Below are 21,954 nucleotides of genomic sequence, written 5' to 3'. Positions count from 1 at the left end.
TATATATATATATATATATATATATATATATATATATATTAGCAACCACGGATTCTCAGCCTAATTCAAACCGTCAAGCAACACACTCTGCTATTGTCTTCTTGCAACTGGTCCGTAATGCTGATGAGCCACTTCATTTTACCTTCGATTTTCGTGCTTCCGGGTTTGTGTTTATTATTGTTGTTGCTTTACGACCCATTAAAAGGATGCAGAGGAGGACATCATTATTTGCTTTTGTGCGTGAAGACATCAAGGCGGAGGGTAGAAGAAGGGAGAGGAGGAAAGCCCGCAAAGGTCGAAGAGGGGGAAGGAGCGCATTCACGTCCCATGCCGGCTGCACAAATGGGTGTATGTAGAAGAAGAGAGACACACAGACAAAAAAAAAGGATTGTACAATACAAGTAAATAAGAAGAGAGCGAATGAGCTTATCTTACCAATGAATCGGCAACGAGAAAAAGCCCCGGTTTGTGCCACCAGTGAGGCAGGCACACAGCGCAACAACAGGAACTCTGACCTGCGGACCACAATATCAAGAAGAACGCATCGAGGCAACATGATGACAGTGCACCGCGTAGAAGGCCTCTTACGACTGTTTATTCGAAAACGTCGACGAGTACAACCACCAGCATCCTCGGCGCGGCGGCTTTTGTGACCTCCAACTCTGACTTGCCTACGCAAAAGACAGCAGCGAAGAAACGTAAACTGGGTCGAAGGTACCCCGAGAGTGAAGTTAATTTCCAGAGAAGAAAAGCAGAATTGTGACGTCGGACTGCCGGATGGATGGCCAAGAAGGGAATGTTGGGCGAGAAGGGCTGCGTGCGGCAACGCCTTGCTCCGGAAAATGCATCTCTGCGACATGCTTGCACACAGATGGAACTCGATCGTGTGACGCGTAAATCAGCAAAAAGAAACCAAGAAAACGGCCACCTTCCTTGTCGGTAGGAAAACGCGCGCTGCTTCTTCCAGTAGCTCGTGATCATAGCGGAAGAATGAAAAAGCCCCCACAAGCGACCGGATTGCCTGCCTCGCTGGAAATGAGAAACTGCGAAGAAGGCGAGAACAAAAATACACACATTCCTTGATGCTCGAGGAGGCGCACACATCTGGTGCCGTGCAAACACTGTGTGTCTCGGCAGCGTCAGCAAAGCGGCTAAGACAGCGGCCACAAAAAAAAAAAACCCCTGAGACGCTGAATGAAAACAGTCGGGGGATTTCCAGGTCGAAGAATCCCTATGGGGTCGACTGTTACCTGCGGGAAGGGAAAATGCAGAAGGAACCGTTGCAAGTGCACGAGAGAACGGATGTACGTGGCAGGCCTGAAAAGGCGTAGCTGTACACCAACACCGACCTGAAGAAATGCACGAGAGGCATCGCTAGCAGAGTCATATACGCATCAGAAGAAGAAGGTGGAAATCAGAGCCGAGGGGGGTGCGGTCCCATCGCGGCAGCGTTGTAGAACCGCGCATACTATTTGCTGGCGAAAGAAAAGGGGACAAAAAGCACCGCTAACGAGAGAAACTGCGTTAATGGATAGGAAGAAAACTGGGCTAGAAGAAAAGACTAAGAGAAAAAAAAAAATTTGTCTTGTGTGTTGCTGCTTGCGTTGAAGCAATGAATCCGAAAATGAAAAGGTAAAAAGAACGGAAAAGAGGGAGAGAAAAATCATAGTTGAAAGGATGCGGAGTGGCGGAGTTGGGTCGCTGGGGAGAAGGACAAGGATTTAAAAGAGAAGAAAAGGTCAATAAGCGGTGAGAGGGGCACCTGTGAAGCATAATGAAGAACCGTGATATACAGAAAACCCAAAATGAGCGTGAAAAAAAGGAAAACACCGTGTGACGATGTAATTCTCATCGAGCCTCCCCTGCGTTTCTTTCTGTACTATTCGTGCTCTTCGCGCTTTCCCTCACTCTATCTCTCTCCCCGTCTCACACTCGCCTTCCACCGTGGCAGAAAAGATAACGAATAAACGAACAACGTCTGTGCCCACAGCTTTTCTTTCATTTTACAAAAAGCGCATTGTTGTAGTATATAAAGGTATATATATGTTTTTCTTTCATCTATTATCATCAAGAAGAGACAAGAACAAGGATGCAAAAAACAAGCAAGAACCGAACACTTCAAAAACGACAAACGACAGAACAACGAAAAGGCTCACACATTCGGTTCTGTTTACGGCGTCGGATGCGTTGGCGTTTCGCTTGCTTGCTGAATTGCCGCTTTCCATTCACTTAAGACTTGGAGGGAAAAAAAAGCCAACACAATCGTCGTTGAGTACACCCTTTCAAACACATAAACTCAACGACAGAAATAACACTTAATCACCTTATTCAGATCACTTATCAAACACCAATAAAAAGCCAAGCCAAACAAGGAGGCGCCGCCAAAGAAGTCGTGCCTAGATTCAGGCTTATAAGATAATATATTCTCTTTAACAAAATGTGGGTTCATGAAAAGAGAACAACGCGGAAAAAGAGGAAATACATGCGGTACTGCGAAAGTACGCCGTCGCCGGCGCGGCAAAGCGCCTCGATAACTTCCTTTTCGAAGAAAGCCGCGGAGGACAGAACAGAGACAAACGAACCAGGAACGAATCAAAAAGAAACAATTGACGTTTCACGCTCTCTTGCGAAGAAACGAAGAACGCGGCTCGCTGCCGGGTCGGAGTTGGGCACCGTGCGCACACCTTCACGTTACTTGCTGTTGTTTTCTTCTTCGTTTGCCGGAGCTTACTGCTCGTTCTTCTGCTCCTCGGCCTCCTTCTGCTCTCCCTCCACTGGTTCGTCGCGCGGGCCCTCGACAAAGATGACGTTCGACTTCTCCTCATCACACACGGAGCCCTGGCACTCCAGCAGTACCTTCACCGAGGTGGCCACATCGGGCAGATGCACCTCAAAGGAGCCGTCGTCGTTCTTCGAGACGCGCTTGGGGGTAAAGCCCTTACCGTTGAGGTACGTCATCACTTCCGTGTCCTCGTAGTTGTTGCAGCCCGTGATCTTGATGATGCGCGAGGGCACGGCCTTGCTGCGCTGGCCGGGGCTGCGGTGACGCGAGGCGGTGAAGTCATACTGCGTTGTCTCGGGGTCCAGCGGATCGCCGGCGTCGGTGCAGGGGTAGCGCTCGAGGTAGCTGGGGAAGAGCTTGCCGCTGACCTGGCCGCCCACATACGGCACGCGGTGCATGAAGGTCACGATGGCTTGCGCATCCTCGGGCGACGCCGCCTTCACCGTCAGAATCTCCTTCTTGTTGTTGTTGCGGCGGATCGCCACCACGCCTCCAAAGGCCTCCATCAGCGTAAAGATCGGCTGCAGCGGCTCCGAGGCGGGCACGAGGGTGACGCTGACAAAGACGGTCGGCTGGGCAGCGAACTGCTGGTACTGGTTGCCGAAGTTGCCGCCACGACCACCGCGGAACATCATGTTGTTCATGTTATTCATGTTATTCATGTTGTTCATGTTGTTCATGTTGTTCATACCGCGACCCATGCCGCGCTGTCCATACGGGATGTAGCCACCGACCTGCACGTTGGTCATCGGGTCAAAACCGAAGCCGCCACGGCCACCGCGACCGCGCGCGCGGCCACCGCGCATGAAGCCGCCGCGCCCGCCGTTGAAGTCGTCACCTTGGCCGTACATGTCCGCCCCTCCCTGTTGGTAGGCCGCGGCTGCGTTCCAGTCACCCATCTGCGGCGCCATGGGCATCATGCCGCCCGCCGGGTTGCTGAAAACGGATCCCGGGGCCGGCTGCTGGCCTGGCTGGGGCTGCTGCATGCCCAGCGGGGGCATCTGAGCCGGCTGCATCGGGACCTGCTGCATCGGGGGCTGCTGCATCGGGGACTGCTGCATCTGCTGAGGTGCGTAACCGCCGTTGTTGTCGAAGCCGCCGGGGCTCTGCAGGACACCCCCGCCGTTGCCGCCCATCGGGGCTGGACTGCCGGCGGGCAGCCAGTTCGTGTACTGAATCGCCATCTTGTTGCCGTTGTTGAAGATGTTGCGGTTGTTCAGGCTCGACATGACGCGCTCCGCCGCAAAGGTGTCGGAGAACTGCGCCACCACCGACGTCTCCTGCGGGTTGTTCGTCGGCGTGATTTGGATGTTGTTGCACGACACACCGACGCTTTGGAAGACGCGACGCATGACGTCCTCGGTGACGGGCTGCTGAATCTCCGAGACGCGGATGCACACGGTGTTGGTGGGCTGCTGGGAGAAGTTGTTGAAGGCACCACCGCGGCCGCCACGACCGCCACGACCGCCACGCATCATCTGCATTGTGGTGGAGAAACAGGGGGGAGGAAGGGGTAAGAGTAGTAATAAAAACCCCAAACCGTTATTGGGTTATTTTAGATGCTAGCACGAGATAACGAGGTTTAGTTGCTATCGCCAACGTGAGACTGGTGTTAGAAACGAGTGGGTGGGGAAGACAGACGGATCGCGGTTGCGAACTACTGCAGGTTGCGTTACCCAAGAACAGGAAAGAGGAGGGAGGCAAAACAAAAAGAAAACCAGAAAATACAAGAAAAGGGTAAGAAATGCGAAAAGAGATTTGTTCGTACTCTTCGACACACGAAAACGCCGCGGTTGCACAGGAGTGCCATTTTAAATTCTTGCTTCTGCGTGACGTGCCGCAACGTAATCCAGGTGTATCGGCTCGTTGCGTGGCACAGCAGTGCTTCACGGTTCGCCCTTTCCTTTTTTTTTTAGCACACGTGCTGCTTCCTTTGGCGAAGGCTGAGAATGCCAGACGCGTCATGCAAAGGTTTGTGGCGCTATGGGCAGCGGCTCCACAGCGCGCACGCCAAAATGGTAAAAGAGTTTTTCTTTTTTCAAGGCAAGAGGAAGGTGTATGTCGAAAAGAAACCAGCAAGCAAGTATACGAATAAAAGAAGAAGCCAATAGCGTTCGCTATCGCAAACCTCGCGTCCTTCCTCTGTAAGTCAACGGCGAAAGTATTTAGAATGAACGTCGCAGGACAATTCTCCTTCTTTGATACTCCATCCACTTTTGTGTTCTCTTTTGCGATTTCGATCCACGGAAAGTACTCCGAGACCGAACGGATGCTGCTGCGCTTTGCCTCACCACACTTCAAGACCTTCGAGTCACTCCGTCCTCCATTTCTCTTGCATCCCAATGAGCGGAACAGAAGTGGAAGGAAACACCCGACAGACTTTTGGGCTCAAATGCGGTGGGCGATGAAGACTCGGGTGTGGAGTGCCTTCGAAAGAAAAAAAACACCTACCGCGTTGAGGAGTGGTACACGAATAGTAAAAAAGAAAGAGGAGAACGATATCCGATAGTGTGACGGAGACCGAGATGGGATTTCGTGACTGCTTTCTTCTCTTTTGTCGTAGTGCTCTTTCCCTTACGTTCCTTGGGTGTCTCTTTGCTTTGGTGGTTTCGCAAGGCAGGCAAATCCTCCCGCTTCCTCGCGTTTCCTTGGTGTGCTCGCCTTCTGCTACGCAGCTTTCAAAGTCAATAATAACGGGGAAAAAAAGAAAAGGAAGGAGGGAAGACAGTGGAGCAACAACCGCAACGAATAATTGTCTCGTGGTATAACGCAGTACAAACGAAGAGGTAAATAACGACGACAATAGAAAGAAAACAACAACAACAAAACCGATATAGGAGGTGGTATCCACGTCGCCGCTCGACATCAGAGCACCGCAACTGTCCTCTCCAAGAAAACAACCACCTCAAAAAAAAGTCACGCGGCGAACAACGGCAAACGAAAGGAGAGACGAACAGAAACAAACAGAAACAAACAGAAAAAAGAGAACCTTCGGCCGCCAGTGTCGCCCCTGTTTTGAGGGAACGAAATGACAGAGGAGACGCGACAGAGCCCCACGTTAGACCAACAACGCTGCAAGAAGGAGGGAAGGCGAAATCGTACTCCTTACGCTTTCCCATCTGTCTTCTCCGCCGACGGCGTCATAAATTGCGAAAAGATAGCGCGAAAGTCAGAGCCGGTGGGGGACTTCATCCCGCCAACGGACACGGTCGTGCCGCCCTCCTCGGCGGCCACGTGCTCCACCTCGTCCACTGGGGTAGAGCTGACAAACTCATCGACGGTCTGCTGCGCCTGCAAATCGCCTGCGTCCGGTCCCAGCAGCGGCCGCTCCGTCGGTGACGCCGAGACAAACTGGTTGACGCGGCTGCCCGATCCCACGTCCCCGCCGTCGACTCGGCCAGTCGTCATGGAGTTCGTGGAGCGAAGCAAATAAGGTTCCTCGTGTGGGGTGATGGCGCTGGCGTCGGGGCTTGAGTTGTCCGGGGACGCGTCCTGCGTCGATGGCTCCGGTCGGCTGTCCCGCAACCACGACGCCGCCGCTACGGCGCCACTGTGCGCCGCATCGGCCGCTGCCGCCCTCGCGTCTTTTATGCTGTCGGGGCTGCTGCGGTGGTGCCGCGTGGGCGAGATGTGGTAGGCGTCGGAGTTATTCTGGAAGGGATTGGCAAAGCTCGGGTTGGCGCTACGCATGCGAGTGGCACTCTCCCGACTACGGCGCTGCCGGCAGAACTTGCGCAGCTCCTCCTCGGCCTTGAGCTCTTGCTCCTGCGTCCACGGCGTGCCGGCCCGCACCGCCTGCGCCTCCGCGCTCTTGAAACCCTCCGCCACCGCCATCTCCTCGTCCATGTCGGAGAGGTAGGTCTGGGTCTGCATGTCGTCATCCGTCATGTACATCTCGTCGTAGGACGGCGCCACCTCGTCCCCGGTCAGCACCGCCACCCGACGGCGCCACAGCCGGCGACGCACCACACAGAGCGACGTCTGCGTCTGCTTGAAGGGCGCAAGGGTGTCGCTGCGGTAGCCCGACTGCCCGTCAGAGACGAAGAACTGCTCCGCGTAGCGCCACCCACTGGCGTCGGTGCCGTGGCGGTGCTGCTTGCACATCTCCCAATAGCCGACCCAGCGGTACCCCTTCGGCACCTGCAGTTGTGCGACGGACTGCGCCGGGAAGTTTGGGTTAGCCGCGTCCGACGGTGGGGGGTTGGTCGCGTTGAGCGCGGCATCGAAGTCGGCGGGGTGCGACCCGCACTGGCGGTGACCAGGCGGCACGCGGCAGAATGTCGGCAGGTCCTGCTGGAAGCGACTGGTGCTCCACCCAATCACCGGGAACCACCGCTGGTTCTCCCACATCTCAACCCACAACGTCGGCCCCGGCTCCACCGAGGTGGAGCGCGGCGTGTTCGTGTTGGAGGACGAGGTGCTGCCGTTGTGCGACGGAGGACGGGGGGTCTCACTTTGGCTGAGGGTAGCCGCCACAGCTGGTGCGTCCGGCTGCCCAGGGGTAGTGGGTTGATGAGCCATATTAAGTGTGGTTGTTGAAATGACGAAAGCACAGGCGGTCGCTGCGTACAACGTGATGTGTATCCTTCAAGATAGCAGCGAAAAACAATAATAATACTAGTGGGAAGAGAGCAAGCGGCGAATAGCTTACAAGAAAAGGCAATAGAACGCAAACGAAGTAAATAGAAAAAAAAACAGGCAATAACACCAGTGGAAGGGACAAGTCGATAATCGATACAGCAGCAAAACGCGAGCTCTACACGACACCGCTAAAGCCAAAACGCACCTCTTGAGTTATCAGTATAAAAAGAAAAAAGAAATCTTGTGTTGTTCGAGGAAAGAAGTTGGGGACAAGAATTCTGTATATAAATAAAAGGCAACGTTGGGCGTGCACCGTAAGAGTTTTCCGCACCAAAGGAGGGGGGGGGGAACCGTAACGTTCTGGTTTCCGCAAGCACGAACACAACAGGGGATACAAAATAAAAGGAGAAACCCAGAGAGGAAAAAGAAAACAAAACCGTATGAAGATGTGCTTTGTGAAAGCGTGTTTTTGGTGCTTGAACACCTTTTTGCTGGTTGCACACGAGATGTGTTTGTCGTGGGTGCGTAATTTGATGGGTACGTGTAGAGATTTTTTCTATACGACGTCGAGAGAAGGGGGGGGGATATGGAGGAGGAATTGAATTGAGAAGACGAGAGGACGGACACATACCGCTTGCTGTTGTCGCCTGGCAACGAGTGCTCTCCGTTCCAATTGCAGTAGTAAATCGACATCTCTACGTGTACTCCACCTCCGTACACACGAATATGTATGTGTGTATGATTGTGTATGCATGCAGCATGATCCACTGAGCGTACCTTGACATGCGGCTCACGCGCTGCAACGTTGCGTGGAGTTAACGCTGAAACGATAAAGGCGCGAATAGGGGCCTCGGTTCTGCTTGGCAGCATCGATGCCGTTAACGGTATTGTTGTGTTGGAGACTACCCTGCGATCCTCCACGTCCTCACCACCGGTAAAATACACACACATAACAAAAAAAGCACCTACCAGCCCTCGGCGTATGAGCTGCTTCAAAAAGCGGGCGGAAGGGTAAAAAAAAAGACAAAGAGGATTAACAAAGGGACTGGTAAAAGCTAAGGAAATGGCGGAAAGCGAATAAACACAACAACAATAGTGCTCAATGGGGAAACGGAAACAAATGAAAACAAACCAAAAACGGGCAACCCGTCCCGCATATACAAAGGCCAGGTGAAGATAGAAAATCGCTGATACTCAACAACGACGGGAAACAAACAAACAATATATATATATAATAATCGTGTGACGACCTGCGACATACACACACAGACACACAGACACAGACACAGCACAGCACAGCACAAAAATATGAACTAACGGAGCCTAGGAAGAAGGAAAAAAAAAACGAGACAGCGAGCACTTTTCCTTTTGGGGGATGAAAACATAAAACGTCTGAACTCACCTCGTCGCGGACGAAGAAAGACGCGCCGGCACCGCAGTCGCCGTCCCATGTTCACCCATACAGATCAGCAAAAAGCACTTTGTCGCACAGCACACCTCCGCAGCCGCGCGGAGATCCCCGAACCCCCGCACACGCACACAACATACATAAAAGAAGATTATTTTAAAACCTTCCTACGCGCTTCACCCGCACCCCGCAACGAAATTTTCGATTTCCCTTTTCTTTCCTGTTTTCGATTTTTTTGTTTTTTTTTTTAAGTAAAGCGCACAGAGAGAAGCGAAGGTACAACATGTTGCTCCCTCGGTTGCCTTCTTTTTAGGTGCCATGGCGAAGTTCTTCGCACTATTCCTTCGGCCGCTTTCCTCGCCCCTCACACTTTACCTTTTCTGCCTTTTCTCTCCTTCGATTCTTCTTTACGGTGCAGCCGTCAACCACAACAAGCGTGTACGTGTACTCCTCTCCGCACGGCAATACGCCGCAGCAGAATCGTGAGTGCACCCTTGAGATGTCAAAGCACGTAGGGATGAATTGCTTGGTACACAGAAGAGAAATGGAGGAGAGGTGAAGAGCGAGAAGGGGAGAGGGGGGAGGGGGAAGGAAGTCAGAGAACAAAGCGTTGAAACACGAAATCAAATAATAATAATAAATTGATAAGGACACTGCAGTGGAAAGTGCCAAACCACACAATTGTCAGAGCTACAACACTTGATCTCAGTCGTTTGTGGAGCCGATAAGGTACGTCGGAGCGGGACCGATAACTGAACTACAAATACAAGAAATGAAAAGACGTACAACTACAAACTCCTACCGCGGCTGTGGAAAGACCCAACTCACTCAGGAAAACAAAAACCCGGCCGAGCACTGGGCGGAATAGCTACAAAACAAAGACACTTAGACCACCGCCATCGCACAAGAAGCAAAACGAGCACAACGCACTTACAATGTATTATTATCGTAACTGATGGCATCTAAGATACACCATTTCATATGTGCAAGAGGGGAAGATAGATAAAGTGAATACAACGGCAGATCGAAAAGAAGAAGAAAGAACACGTCTCAGCTCGTGTTCCAGCGGCTACCAACGAACTTGTCGAGAGCTGTACGCGTTAAGAAGATCACCTGCGCTTTCTGGAGTACATCCGTTTTTATTTTCGAGAGGTATTAATTCGACTCCAAAAAAAAAAACCCCAATTAAAGGAATCAAAAGGCAGCACTTTTGACTTTTCTTTCATTTCTTTCTCTCTTCTTTTTTTATCATCCCCTAATGCCAGTGAGGTGGCGGCATTGTCGTTCTCTGCGGCAGGGCCGAGCAGAAGAGTGCCTCTAGTCTCTGGATGTACGCGTCATACACCGTCCGGTCCACCCAGGTGAACCACTGCACCGTGTCTAAGAGTTCCAATTCCAGTACGTTCAATTCCCCATTCAATACACCGCCAATACTTGCGTAGTACGCGTTGCTGTAGTACGCGTCGTCCCGCAGCTTCACGCTGAGCGTCATGGCGGTGATGTACAGCCGGTGGACGTTGCGCAGCGTGATCGGCACCCTGGTTCTCCCTACGTATCGATCCATCAAGACCATTGCTATAATGAAACACTCCTCACTGCAGATGGAGTACTTGGCGAAACGGCGGACGTAATCCCACAAGGAGATGCTTGGAACGCGACTGCTGTGAAAGCACGAGCGGAAGTTCTGATCCGCGTCTTGGTTCTTGTCACAGCGGAGCTGCAGGGCTAGCGCGCAGTACTGCGCCAAAAGCGGCATCTCCGGTGGGGCGACATCTACCGGGGCGGTGATGGCTGCCGGGGCGGGGCCGACGTCTAAAATGCTGTTCCCAAACGGGACCGCCACGCTGAAGTACGCCGGTGCGCTATCCGTGGCCGTCAAGCTTCTGCTCATTGGCGCAGCAGCCGCAACAGCGATATTGCCGCCGGTATTGTTCACCCAGTTGCCGGTGGTCATGCCGAACGACACCGGCACGGCCCCTGCCGCTGGCTCGCAGGCATCCTCTTGTGCGGCTGCACCGACGTGGTAGTCGGCGCCCTCGTCGACCGCGGTGCCGGTGTGCGCGTGATACCGCACCACCGTCTCATCGGTCATCACCGGAATAGAGATCATTGTTGTTACCGCTTCTTTCTTTTTATTAATAAACGTTAAACAGAAAGCGGTGCAGAGTCCTTACCTCTTCTCTTTTCTTTTGGAGGCGCAACACGAGTAATTTACGTGCAGTAGTTCTCGCGGAGCAGCAAATCGAGGCCTGAAACAAACAGCGAATACAAGAACAAGAAAGCAAAACTTTCAAAAGAATAAAAAATGAAAACAATGTTTCACTACGCCTTACTTGGGTCGTTCTTCCAGAAATATATATGGATGAATAGATGGAGAATAGAGTAGTTATTATCGATTGGGCTTCTTTTGTTTGTTTCTTTCCAGTTGTATGATCTCCTGAGCTCCTGGGGGAGGATAATGATACAAAATCCCTCACTTGAGACAAAAAAAAGCCGCTGCCTCCGAGACGAGAATATCAGAGCACCCTTAATATTCCTTTTGGTTGTTGGTTCGCTTCAACGAGGGCACTGGTAAAAAAAACAGACATACAAAGAAAAAATGGGAATGCATGCCACAGGGTCGAGTGAGTAACAAGGACGATGCCTGCCCCAATTGAACAGGGATGAATGCCACTGTCGTATACTTCCTCGTATTTGAAGCTTTTCCTGGCCGAGTCGATAGGCGGCGCCACTCCTGCGTCCCGCAGCAGAAACGAAGTAGTGAGCGCAAATAAACAAATGAAAAAGCCCTAGTGATTGAAATCTCCTCGAGTGACAAATGAAAACAATGTTGAGAAGAGCAAGGAGTACAACACGCCACTACAAAAAAAAAAGGTTCCACAGCACGCACTCGAGTCTCTGATAGGGAAAAGAAGCAAAGAAAAGGAAGACCTATATATATATATATATATGTGCGGAGAAGACACGCGGAGGTGCGGAAAAAAAAACGAGAAGATGTGTGTTTTCCGATGGAGCTGAGAAGGTGGCTGTTTATCTCCCACGCATAAGGAAAGAAAACGAAGTGACTGTGGGGGAATGCGTCGAGAACCACGTAGTGGCAACCAAAAGATACCTGTATAAAAGGCGGAGGTTCCTACCGGGATGTGCGCCGCTTCAGACGGAACGCGTCGCGGGGGAAACAGAGATGTGAGCGTGACTGTATCAGTGTTTTTCTTTCTTACTTCCTTTTTGAATACGCGTTGCGCACGATGACAGTGTTAGCCTTTGCCACGGCAGGTCCCAAGTTTTCTCTTTCTCGTTCTCTGCTGCCGTCGATGTGTCCTATTCCGTTCGACGCGCTAAGAAACAAATACCTTTGTTATTTTTCTTCAGAGTCCGCATTGGGCATTGGAGACCATCAATGGGCAAGAACGCAAGAACGAGGCGAGGAGACGTTCGCATCGATACACCAGATTAGAGGGAATGTTGAAGAAGGCGAAAGACGGATGAGAGAGAGAAACGTTGGCGCGAAAAGAAAGGGAGCGGCGTCGAGCCGCAGCATCGATCCGAAAAGACGGAGGGAAACATCGGTGCATAAGATGTGAGCAGCAACGATCAAGGCTCGTTTGCGCAACACCACCATCCTTGTATGTCTCCGGTAATTGGAGCTCAAACATACACGCACAACAGCAAGTAGGCAACTTCCTTCTTGTTGCGCCCGACGTTGCTGTGGCGGAAGAGTTGCTTTCAACGAAAATTGTTGTCCTTTGGACTCGACAACGTGCATCGGAGCTTCACAACGCGTGTCACTTTTTCCTGAAGAAAGCACTTTCAGTACGCATATAAATATATGGCTTAGAGCTGATCGTTGTGCGGTTATGTTGTTGTAGAGAGAAAATAACATCTCTCAAAGAGGGTCGGTTCGCATAGCGCACTACCTGCGCACAGAGAGGTGCATATGTGTTTTGTTTTGTTTTTTTTTTTTCAGGAAATTATACAGCAAACGAGAAAACCGAAAAGGAAACATAAATATGCTTATAGATATCACACCAAACGCGTGTTTACCGGTACGTCAACAGTCCTGCAAAGCTCATCCTCTTCCTCCTCTCATCACGCGATGAGACGACCCTCCCATGCGCGATGAAACCGGCGGCATTAAACGAGGATGGCGGGGAGGAAGAACACTTCAAATAAATCAACTCAAAAGTAACAATACAAAAAAGAAGAGTTGTGCTCTGAGAAACGGAAAAAAGAACTTACCGGCATTGGAGAAGGAAAAAATGGATTTGGTGCCTCAACTTCAACAACACTTTCCATTAGCTATACACTTTCGATTCTCCACTAAAGGTCGTCCGTTTCTTCTCCTCCGGTGAACGAACTGAGACCGGTGAGAAACTGCACAGGAACGAGATGGAAACACACACACACGAAACAAAGATTCACTTAGGCGCCGCGTCGAAGTGTCGGAGCACCGACGTAAAACAAAACACAACTGGAAACACTTTTTTTGCGTGGAAAATTGGTATGGGTTCCTCTGGCATCTTCACAGTGATTCTCCATCCATTGTTGTTGTTGCTTTTTTTGAGGGGGGGGGGGGGTAAGTTGCCATGGAAGCTCTAGGTGTGGGTGAGGTCTATTGTTGCTCCCTGTTGTCGACGCAGCTCCCGCCGCTTCTGCTTTGCATCACTACATTTCCTGCTTCGCACCTAAGAGTATACAAAGGAATATTTTTCTTTTTATCTTACAGCGTAGTGGAGGAAAAGTGAGCCAGGAGACACGGAAAAGGAAAACAAGGAGTCGGCAGCCGCCTTCCTACCCGTGACGGAGCAGCTTCGGTTTCACGTAGTACGCAGTTGTATGACGCTCGCCAGACAGCGAATCGGGAGCGACGTGGAGCGAGGGCGCGAACTTGTAGTTGCTGGTGTGTGAGTGTGTGTATGTGTATGTGTGTAGGTGTGTGTGCGCAGCCTTTCGACAAACATAGCTGACAAGAGGACAGGTTATCTCCACCGTTTTTTATACAAGGCTCCAGAGAGAGAGATACCTTTCTTCTCCGTTGCGTGTGAAGTAAAAGGCTTGAGCACCGACTGCAAGGAAATGAAAACTCAAACAGTTTCGAAAATCAGTAATAACGCCAATACGAACAGTAGTAATAATAATAATAATGGTAATCATAATAAATAGAGCTTAGCAGAGGGAATACGCATAGTTGTCCGTGTAAAAAAGAGAAATAAAAATAATGGGACTAACAGAACCCGTGAAGATGAACGGAGGCTTTACCAAGCTCCGATCACAGCTCTCCTCATCTCGTCCATATTCGCACACGCACATGAAAAGGCGCGAAAGGAGTGTCTGTACATGTCATCCCTTTGCAAGCTGTTCGTTTGAGAATCCACCAGCCCAAATGGCATCGTTGTGCGAAGATTGTCCTTCATGGAATTCACTTCGGTTGCGCAATCCGTGCCATATGAAATTAAAAAAAAAAAAAGAGAGAAAGGAAAGGCAGCACTTGGGTGGTAGCGCTTGTTCACCGGGTATAGAGGAAAAAATGTCAACATAAAAAGACAACGGGAAAACAGGAAGAGGCCATCCTGTGGCGTGCAAAGCGATTTAGTGCGAAACAAACAGGAAAGAGAGGGAACTACAACCTACGAGACAGAACATAGGAGTCTACGAGGGAGCCCAGCAAAAAAAATTAAGAACGAAAAACGAAAGGAGGGAAACGATGCCTAACGCAGTTTTTTTGTTGTTTTGTGTGGGTGCCTCTAAGAAACGCCTTGTTGAACATCCTGCGAAACCATTCTATTCTTATTTTTTTCATCGCTATCAGAAAATACAGGAAAGCAGAAAAGCAGAAAAGATTCGTGCGAATGCGTAGAAAGCAGAAACAAGAGCGTCCTTCGCATCGAATACGGCACAATAGTCAAGAGAAACAAAACACTAATGTGTCTGCAGAGAGAAAGAGAAAGATGCCGTACCGCTTTACCGTCGGACATACGGCCGCACACAAAGAAAAGGTAGAAGATTATACACGAAAACAACGGGCACGATGAAATAAGTAACACAAGAGTATGATACAAGAGCAGAGGTCACAACTTCAAAACGTGGAAAGACAGGTGTATAAGTGATGCGTGGGAGTGAGCTATTCAGAGAAAACCAAAAAAGGAAAAAAAAATACGAGAAAGAAGGCAAAAGATAATCACACTTAGATAAAACGGAAGAATAAGCAAAACACAGTCGGAAAAAAAAGGTACACCAACATCCGTAAGAAGAAAGAGAGCACCTTAACGAAACATAAGACGCAATTCAACGCCCGTGGCACTCACATAAACACGCAAACGCGTCTAATTCATACGTACAATGACGATCCAGCAGAAAGCGAAACCGCATCAAAGGGCTGACTGAGTCGGAGCGAGCGTAACGAAAGAAATAAAAGAATACGACGGTATTCGGGCACCTAATGAGCTCGCTCCCTCTTCATTCTCGAATGGCGTGCTTCCTTTGGTTCAGCCCAAGACGTCATGCAAGCACAACACGCGTCTTTTGTCTGCAGCATTACAAGCATCCCCATCATAACGTGCAGACGAAAGGTCGACGACGGCGTGGAAAAAAAGGGGAGGGAAGGCATCAACGCGCGGAGAGAATAGAAAGGGAAAATAAAGCGTTGTGATCGCAAACCCCTTCGAAGGAGTTGCTTGAAAATACAGAAAAGACAGGCTTAGAGGGCAACCTAAGAGTACAAAACAATAGCGGAAAACAATTAGAGCGGCAACGACGACAGGGGATCAAAGTAAAAGAAACAAGAAGAAAGACAGCCCTTCCACTAAAAACAATACGTCTCACTAAAAGAAAAACCCAAAACTCTATCTACATCGTACCTCAGCGGAATCAACTGAGTCGCAACAGCCAAAAAAAAAAAGTGAAAAGGAAAAAGAGAGAGGAAACCGCTGTGGCGTATAGCAGCAAAAATGCAGCTTTAACGTTAGCAGATTCTTGTTTGTTTATTGAAGAGAAGTTTATGAATGTTTCGGTTTGGGAGGGCGAGCGTCTTAACAAGCTGTAGTAACTCAAAAAGATCGCTTTAAAAAAAAAAAGGTTCGTAGAAACGGTAGCTGACAACGTAGCATGCAGCTAACTCTATGTACCATGCGTTGGAGCCTAAATAAGGAAGGAGAAGGACAGTAACTCTTGCGCCGTTGGACGATTTTCGGGAACCTCCGCGCAAGCGGCGAGGGCCAATTCACGCATATCGTGATCGAGGTTATCGGGGATGTCAACCACAATGACGCCGGCGATGAGGCATTGGACAAACTCGTGGTCGGAGCGCAGAGGCAGTGCGTCTTGTCTCTGTAAATCCGCCCACCGCCACGGCAGCCGGCCCAGCACCATCTCCAGGAATGAGATGCCCAACGAGTAAATATCGGAGGCTGAGGTCAGTGGTAAGTTCCGTGCACCCTCCGGTGAGATGTACACCGCTGTCCCGCGCAGCAGGCGGTCCTCGTTCACACAGGCTGCCTCGGTCAGCTTGTCCGAGGCGGATCCGAAGTCGGAAAGCTTGCACACCCCGTCGACGCCGAGTAGAATGTTGTGCGGCTTCACGTCGCCGTGCGTCGTCGACTCATGCAGGTAGGCCAGCCCGTTCACGATGTCCAGCATGAAGCGGCGCACCACCGTACGCGGCAGCTTGCCGAAGTTCTCGATGATGTCGTGCAGCGAACCGCCTGGCATGTACTCCATAATGATGGCGAGATACGACTGCGTGACACAGCAGGAGATGTAAGGGACGATGTTCGGGTGGCGCAGCTTGGCGCACGTGCACACCTCCGACACCATCTCCTCCTCCTTGATGCCGCGGTGAAGTCGGGGAATGCGCTTGATGGCGACCTGAACTCCATCATCGGACATGCCGAGGTAGACGGCGCTGAAGGCACCACTGCCGACCGGAAAGAGGGAGACCTGCCACTCGTGTTGGTTCACGTCGCGCAGCACCTGCGGTTCATCGGCGGAGCTGGGCACCGCAGCGCCAATTGCCTCGGCCGAGGCCACCGACGAGTCGAAGACAAAGGCGTCCGTCAGGAACGACATGGCGTCCACCTGGTCCTGCAGGTGGGAGCTGGTGCCGAGATGCGAGCCGCCCGTGACGTGCCAAGCTGCGTGGTTACTGCCGGGAATGCTGGAGGTGACGCCACCACCCGTCATATTAGCGTTCTTGGGCAACAAGGGCGGCAGTCCGAGTCCGTGTGGTCCACCGACCTCGGCCGGCGGCCGCGGCCCCATCGCCTTGTCCACCTCCTTCTCCGTCAGCCGCGACGGCTCCATCGCCTCCCCGCCGGAGGTGTTCGCCGACGCGGCGACGACGGCAGCTGCGGCAACAGCGCTGGTGGTGTTTGTTTTGGTGTTGGTGACGGTGTGGCGCGCGAGAGGTGTGGGGGCGTCGCCCAGCAGTTGGGCACGCTGCGACGGGGTGAGGATCGACGTGGGATGGAGAAAGCTCTTCGAGAAGATGGGGACATCGACAAGAGGGTCGCGCCGCACGCCCGCCTCCTCGCCGTTGGGGGCAGTGGACGTGGGCGTCATGTCCGCGAACACCGGCGGCTCGCCGATGGCGACGTCGGCGCTTCTGCTCCCCGCCGCGTCGAGAGCGTACACGTCTTGGATGAGGTGGATGTACTTGCTGGTGTCACCCGTCGATGCGCGGTCGAGGCAGATCTGGCGCAGCCGCTTCAGTTGCACGTTGTCGCTGTGAACGGAGTCAAAGATCTGCAACGCCTCCTTGTACTCGCCCTTGCACATCTTGGAGAGGCCGTCACCCATCTTCTTTGGCATGTTCACGTTGTCCACCAGCAGCGCATTCGGCTCGCGCAGCTCGCACAGGGTCACCTGCGACACCTCGTCCGGAAAGCGCACGCAGTCGATGCGGTACCACGGGATCTGCGAGCTGCTGGTCGCGAAGTGTGAGAGCGTGTCCGTCGTGGAGGCAACGTGGCAGCCGATGTCCCACAGCACCTTCGAAATGTCAAGCATCTTCTGCGTGTCGAACACGACGCGGGCCTTGCTATGTTTGGCGCCACAGGTGCCGACCAGAAACGGCATGCGGACGGCGAAGCAGACGATGTGGTTGCGCAGCTGATCCGGCACCGCGCTGTACACCTCCAGCGCAAAGTTGCAGATCTTCGACACCACGAGCGGGTTCTGCGACTGCGTACCGAAGTTAAGGAAGAAGCTACTGGTGCTGACGGACTCGATGAAGCCCGTGTGCTCCTCGGCGCGCTGCGAGATGATGTCCATGACCAGGCGCGCCTCGGACGTGTCCATGGCACGGTGCACGTCCACTAGCACCATCGCCACATCCACCCGCGAGAACTCGTTCGTGTTGTCCTTGACGATGTTCGCGTTGAAGCGGGTGCGGACACGGCGTGTTTTGCCGTCGCCGAAGTCGATGTCGCTGCGCGAGCCATCCGATGTTGCCTGCGTCATGACGGCCGCCGGTACAAAGGTGCGCATCTCGCGCAGACTCTTCTCCACCCGCACGAAGGCCTGGTGAATGCCGCGGATTTCGGTGATGCACGCCAGCCAGCCGTGCACGCTGTTGTCCTTCTCGTCGCGACGAGACACCTCCAGGTTGGACGCGCGGATGAGCTGCGGGATGAGCCGCTTCATCTCCCGCACGACGAACCACGCAATGACGACGGCTACAACGGCGGCAATGGCGACCACCACCACCGTCACAGCAATAACCGCCGTGCGGGCAGTGGAGAAGGCCTTCTCAAAGTCCGCACGCACCACGACGACGCCCAGGATCAAGTCTAGGCCGTACGAGTCCGAAACGCGGGTCAGGTTGAGCGAAGCCTCCGCCCCCTCAAAGCTGAAGGGCACCAACTTTGTGCCGCCCGTCAGTATCGCCGCCAAGCCACCGGAGGCGTTCACCTGCCGCATGGCTGCCTGAATGATACCCTCGTTGATTTCGTAAACTTTGGTAGGGATGAACGTCGTCTTGTTCGTCACGGGGTCCGTCGACACGGTCTGCAGGCTTTGGTTCCAGCTGTTACCGACGAGGATATTACGTGTGTTGTCGATGAGAAAAATACGTCCGTGCTCGCGCAGAAAGGGAACGAGGGTGGTCGTCTCGCCAATGACCGTGTCCGAGCTCGAGCCCGCCTCGCAGTAGCCGAGATTGCTATCGACGCTGAAGGGCATCACAAAGTTGAAGTAGGTCGACGTCTCGTTATCGGAAGCGAGCAGCCAGCGCGTGTGGTTCGTCGTGTTCTTCGCCCACGGCTTCACAATCTGCTCCATCGGCCCAGCCGCCATGGTCACCTCGCGCGCGAAGTCAAAGTCGCGAAGCTTGTTGTGGCCACCAGGCCCGTCGACGAAGGACACGTTGCCCTCGTAAACCTCATTCAGCGGCACCGTGGTGGGGGTGTCCGTGTAGCCGCCGAAGACCTGCGTGTATTCCTCCGTGTAGCCGGCGTTTGTGTAGAGGTCTCCCTCGTAGATGAAGCGGATGTAAAAGATGGACTGGTTGAAGCGGGTCAGCACCGTGAGCAGCGACGTCAGCAGTTGCTCTGGAGTGGAGGGCAGGTTGGTCTCGTTCAGCGTGGTGATCTGCGTCTTGATGTAGTTGAAGGTGACGATGTGCACAAAGGCGGGCAGCATTGCCAGACTGTTCTCCGTGATGGAAGCGACGCCCTTCATGGCCTCACTCAGAAGATAACCGGTGGTGAGGGAGTTCGACCGCACACCGACAAAGTAGAAGGGCAGGAAACCGAGAAGGCCCACCACGACAGCGCCGACACACATAATGAAGGCGACGGCGGGAAGGCTGGAGAAGGTAAAGCACACGTGTGGCTCACGGTCCTCCCTCTTGGAAGGCTCGTCGTCGGAGTCGAGAGAATGCACGTCGATTAAACTGAGCCGCTTGCCGTCATCGGGGCCCTCCTCGAGCTCCGCCATGAGCACTTGGGCAGCGCCATCGCCACCCAGCGGGAAGGCAGTGTCGGTGGGGTTGACGATCTCCTCGCTCGACTTGCGGTCAGAGGTGGGTGGCATGGCGAGCACCTCCGATGCAACGCCCGCGTGCTCCAAATCGGAGCTGGACGTGCTGCTGAAGCGGCCCAGATGACTGACGCTGCTCCTCTTCAGTGGATTGCGCACCATCCGCCTGCGGTCGTCCGCGAAGTCGTCAGACTCAGAGTCGTCGTCGTCCTTCAACTTCTTCAGCGACTTAGAGAGACTAACGCTGTCCGGCGCATTGCTCGAGTTCAACTCTGACTGGATGTACGTCGGCAGCGTTGCCTCGCGGATCGCCGTCGACGACGCACCGTGAGACAAGAAGGTGTTGGGGGAATGGTTGGGGAGCAGGTTCGTCAGGGACCGGTCGGTGCCTGGCGAAGGAGAATTTAACGGCCGCGTACGGTTTGGCGTGGAGGAGCTGCCGTGGTGGTCTTCGGTGCGCAGCACGCGCACGACGGAGTGCGGCCGCTGCTCCCGTGCAAAGCCTGGGGAGACGGGGTCGCACCAGACATTCCTTCCGGCTACCCGGCGGGTCCTCGCGCGCGGCGTGGTCGTTTGACGGTTGTTAGACGGCGACACGGCGGCGCGCTCCTCTGCCATCTCCCCCGGCACCGTTGCAGGTGTTGAGGTACCGGACGCGTCGTGCACCCCGCTGGAGGTGGCGGCGGTGTTAGAGACGCCCTCGTTAGAATGTGAGGTGACGCCGTTATCACCGCTGCCGCTGCTCGAGTTGCAGGGCTGCCTGCTGTCGATGATGATATCCGGCCTACAATTTCGGCGGTTTGGCATTTTTATCTAACGTCCGATAATCCTGTTTGTGATGTTCGTCCTCGAGCTGATACGCTTCTACAGCACCCTGGAGAGAATGGATATGCCGGTGCGGTGAAGAACGCTGGAGAATATGAACGGAAATATATGTGTGTTTATTTGTGTCGTTGTTGCTGGCGAACGCGACTTATTTTTACCTTTTCTTTAATAGATCGGAAACATCAACGACAATAATAATACTGAGGACAAAATCTGTCGACGGTGTGTGTGGAAACAAAAGAGCGCTGCTTGACGCTTTATTCAAAGTAAAAGATATCAAACAAGTAAAAACAAATGAATAAATAAAACAGATCAGGAAAAAAAAACTTTTTAAAGAAGGTGGAATTCGAAGACTTAAGTCACCGGTGTCACCGAGGTGTGCTTCAACACTCACAGCAGCAGCAGCAGCAGCAGCAGCAGCAGCAAAGAACAAACAAAAAACCTTCAGCGAGGCACACACGCACACAGTGGCACACAGATTCTACGTAGAAACAGTTCGTGAAAGGAAAAAAAAAGCAAGGTTCCCTTTCCAGTCAGCGATGAAGTTATGAACTGTATGACAATAAAGACGACAAAGAGTGCGCAAACAATAATGAGGCTGTAACGCTGCTCTCTTCGGGGTTGACGGAGAGAGAAAAAGTTGCAGAACGTTTTTTTTTGGGGGGGTCCCTTTGCGAGACAAAGAAATTCGAACTGGGAGGGACAAAAAAATTGAAAACAGAGTTTTTTTTTTCGTGGTTTGATTCGTTGGCTCGTTGTTGTCAGTGAAGAGAGGAGAAAGAGTATGAATCACTGCAACTGCGAAACACGAAGAGCAGGGGGAAAGGAAAGGTGGCACAAGTAACAGAGGCGCAACGAAACCATGCTCGTCTTTCTGCGTGTCCTCGTTCTTTCTTCTGTTGACACCCGCAATCCACCCTTGTGCCCGCGTTTACAGTGAGGTTCAGAATATGTGGGTTTCTTCTTTTTTACAACGTACGCGTACGCTACCTATTTAGCGTGAGACCGTAAACGCGGCGTAAACCCAGAGAGATCTGTGGGTGCCAAGTGTAATACCGAACGAGGGCGGAAGAAGGAAGAAGACAAAAGAGAAAGGAGAAAAGAGGAAATATGTATATTATGGGGAAAGCAGCTCAGAAGCAAAACACCAGCAGGGAAGAGACAAGAGAAAAGGGGAAGAAAGAGCACTGCTTAGACGAATTTTTGCTCAACAGAAAACGTCGCTGCAGCAATAAAAATACGATGCGCGAGTGGGAAAAAAACAAAAGACTAAAACGACGGAGAGACAGAGAAACAATCTGCCGAAAACGGATATCAATAAATAATTATATACAGCGAGCGAGAGAGAGAAAAATAAGAAATTGTGAAGAAGAAATGAAAACGA

At 52.3% G+C, this 21,954-nt stretch overlaps 5 protein-coding genes across 10 annotated transcripts; all 5 read right to left on the bottom strand.

The window, feature by feature from the left end:
- Positions 1-133: 133 nt before the first annotated feature.
- Positions 134-1,703, bottom strand: ABB37_01126 (hypothetical protein; the record flags this gene model as incomplete). Of its 2 annotated transcripts, none has more annotated exons than XM_015797516.1 (1): positions 134-1,703. In XM_015797516.1, exon 1 carries the CDS (start codon positions 857-859, stop codon positions 134-136), a length of 726 nt encoding a protein of 241 aa, XP_015663036.1. In that variant the 5' UTR covers positions 860-1,703. The 2 variants fall into 2 exon arrangements, with proteins under 2 accessions (XP_015663036.1, XP_015663037.1); XM_015797517.1 differs by having other exon boundaries at positions 134-1,600.
- A 1,024-nt stretch (positions 1,704-2,727) lies between these two features.
- Positions 2,728-4,460, bottom strand: ABB37_01125 (hypothetical protein; the record flags this gene model as incomplete). Of its 3 annotated transcripts, none has more annotated exons than XM_015797513.1 (1): positions 2,728-4,460. In XM_015797513.1, the coding sequence occupies exon 1, from the start codon at positions 4,264-4,266 to the stop codon at positions 2,728-2,730; it is 1,539 nt and encodes a 512-aa protein (XP_015663033.1). In that variant the 5' UTR covers positions 4,267-4,460. The 3 variants fall into 3 exon arrangements, with proteins under 3 accessions (XP_015663033.1, XP_015663034.1, XP_015663035.1); XM_015797514.1 differs by having other exon boundaries at positions 2,728-4,444; XM_015797515.1 differs by having other exon boundaries at positions 2,728-4,441.
- Positions 4,461-5,887: 1,427 nt separating this feature from the next.
- Positions 5,888-9,298, bottom strand: ABB37_01124 (hypothetical protein; the record flags this gene model as incomplete). Of its 2 annotated transcripts, none has more annotated exons than XM_015797511.1 (1): positions 5,888-9,298. In XM_015797511.1, the coding sequence occupies exon 1, from the start codon at positions 7,301-7,303 to the stop codon at positions 5,888-5,890; it is 1,416 nt and encodes a 471-aa protein (XP_015663031.1). In that variant the 5' UTR covers positions 7,304-9,298. The 2 variants fall into 2 exon arrangements, with proteins under 2 accessions (XP_015663031.1, XP_015663032.1); XM_015797512.1 differs by having other exon boundaries at positions 5,888-7,921.
- Positions 9,299-10,026: 728 nt separating this feature from the next.
- Positions 10,027-12,139, bottom strand: ABB37_01123 (putative mitochondrial Cyc2-like cyclin; the record flags this gene model as incomplete). 2 transcript variants are annotated; one of them, XM_015797509.1, is made up of 1 exon in its annotated part: positions 10,027-12,139. In XM_015797509.1, exon 1 carries the CDS (start codon positions 10,879-10,881, stop codon positions 10,027-10,029), a length of 855 nt encoding a protein of 284 aa, XP_015663029.1. In that variant the 5' UTR covers positions 10,882-12,139. The 2 variants fall into 2 exon arrangements, with proteins under 2 accessions (XP_015663029.1, XP_015663030.1); XM_015797510.1 differs by having other exon boundaries at positions 10,027-12,126.
- A 3,769-nt stretch (positions 12,140-15,908) lies between these two features.
- ABB37_01122 (putative serine/threonine protein kinase) lies at positions 15,909-20,363 on the bottom strand (the record flags this gene model as incomplete). Its single annotated transcript, XM_015797508.1, has 1 exon — positions 15,909-20,363. The coding sequence occupies one exon, from the start codon at positions 20,361-20,363 to the stop codon at positions 15,909-15,911; it is 4,455 nt and encodes a 1,484-aa protein (XP_015663028.1).
- Between the last annotated feature and the right edge of the window lie 1,591 nt (positions 20,364-21,954).

Source organism: Leptomonas pyrrhocoris, assembly GCF_001293395.1.
Source record: "Leptomonas pyrrhocoris isolate H10 chromosome Unknown, whole genome shotgun sequence".
Classification (NCBI taxonomy): Eukaryota; Euglenozoa; class Kinetoplastea; order Trypanosomatida; family Trypanosomatidae; genus Leptomonas; species Leptomonas pyrrhocoris.
The sequence above is the reverse complement of the archived record's forward strand: the minus strand, read 5'-3'. Positions and strand labels throughout refer to the sequence as shown.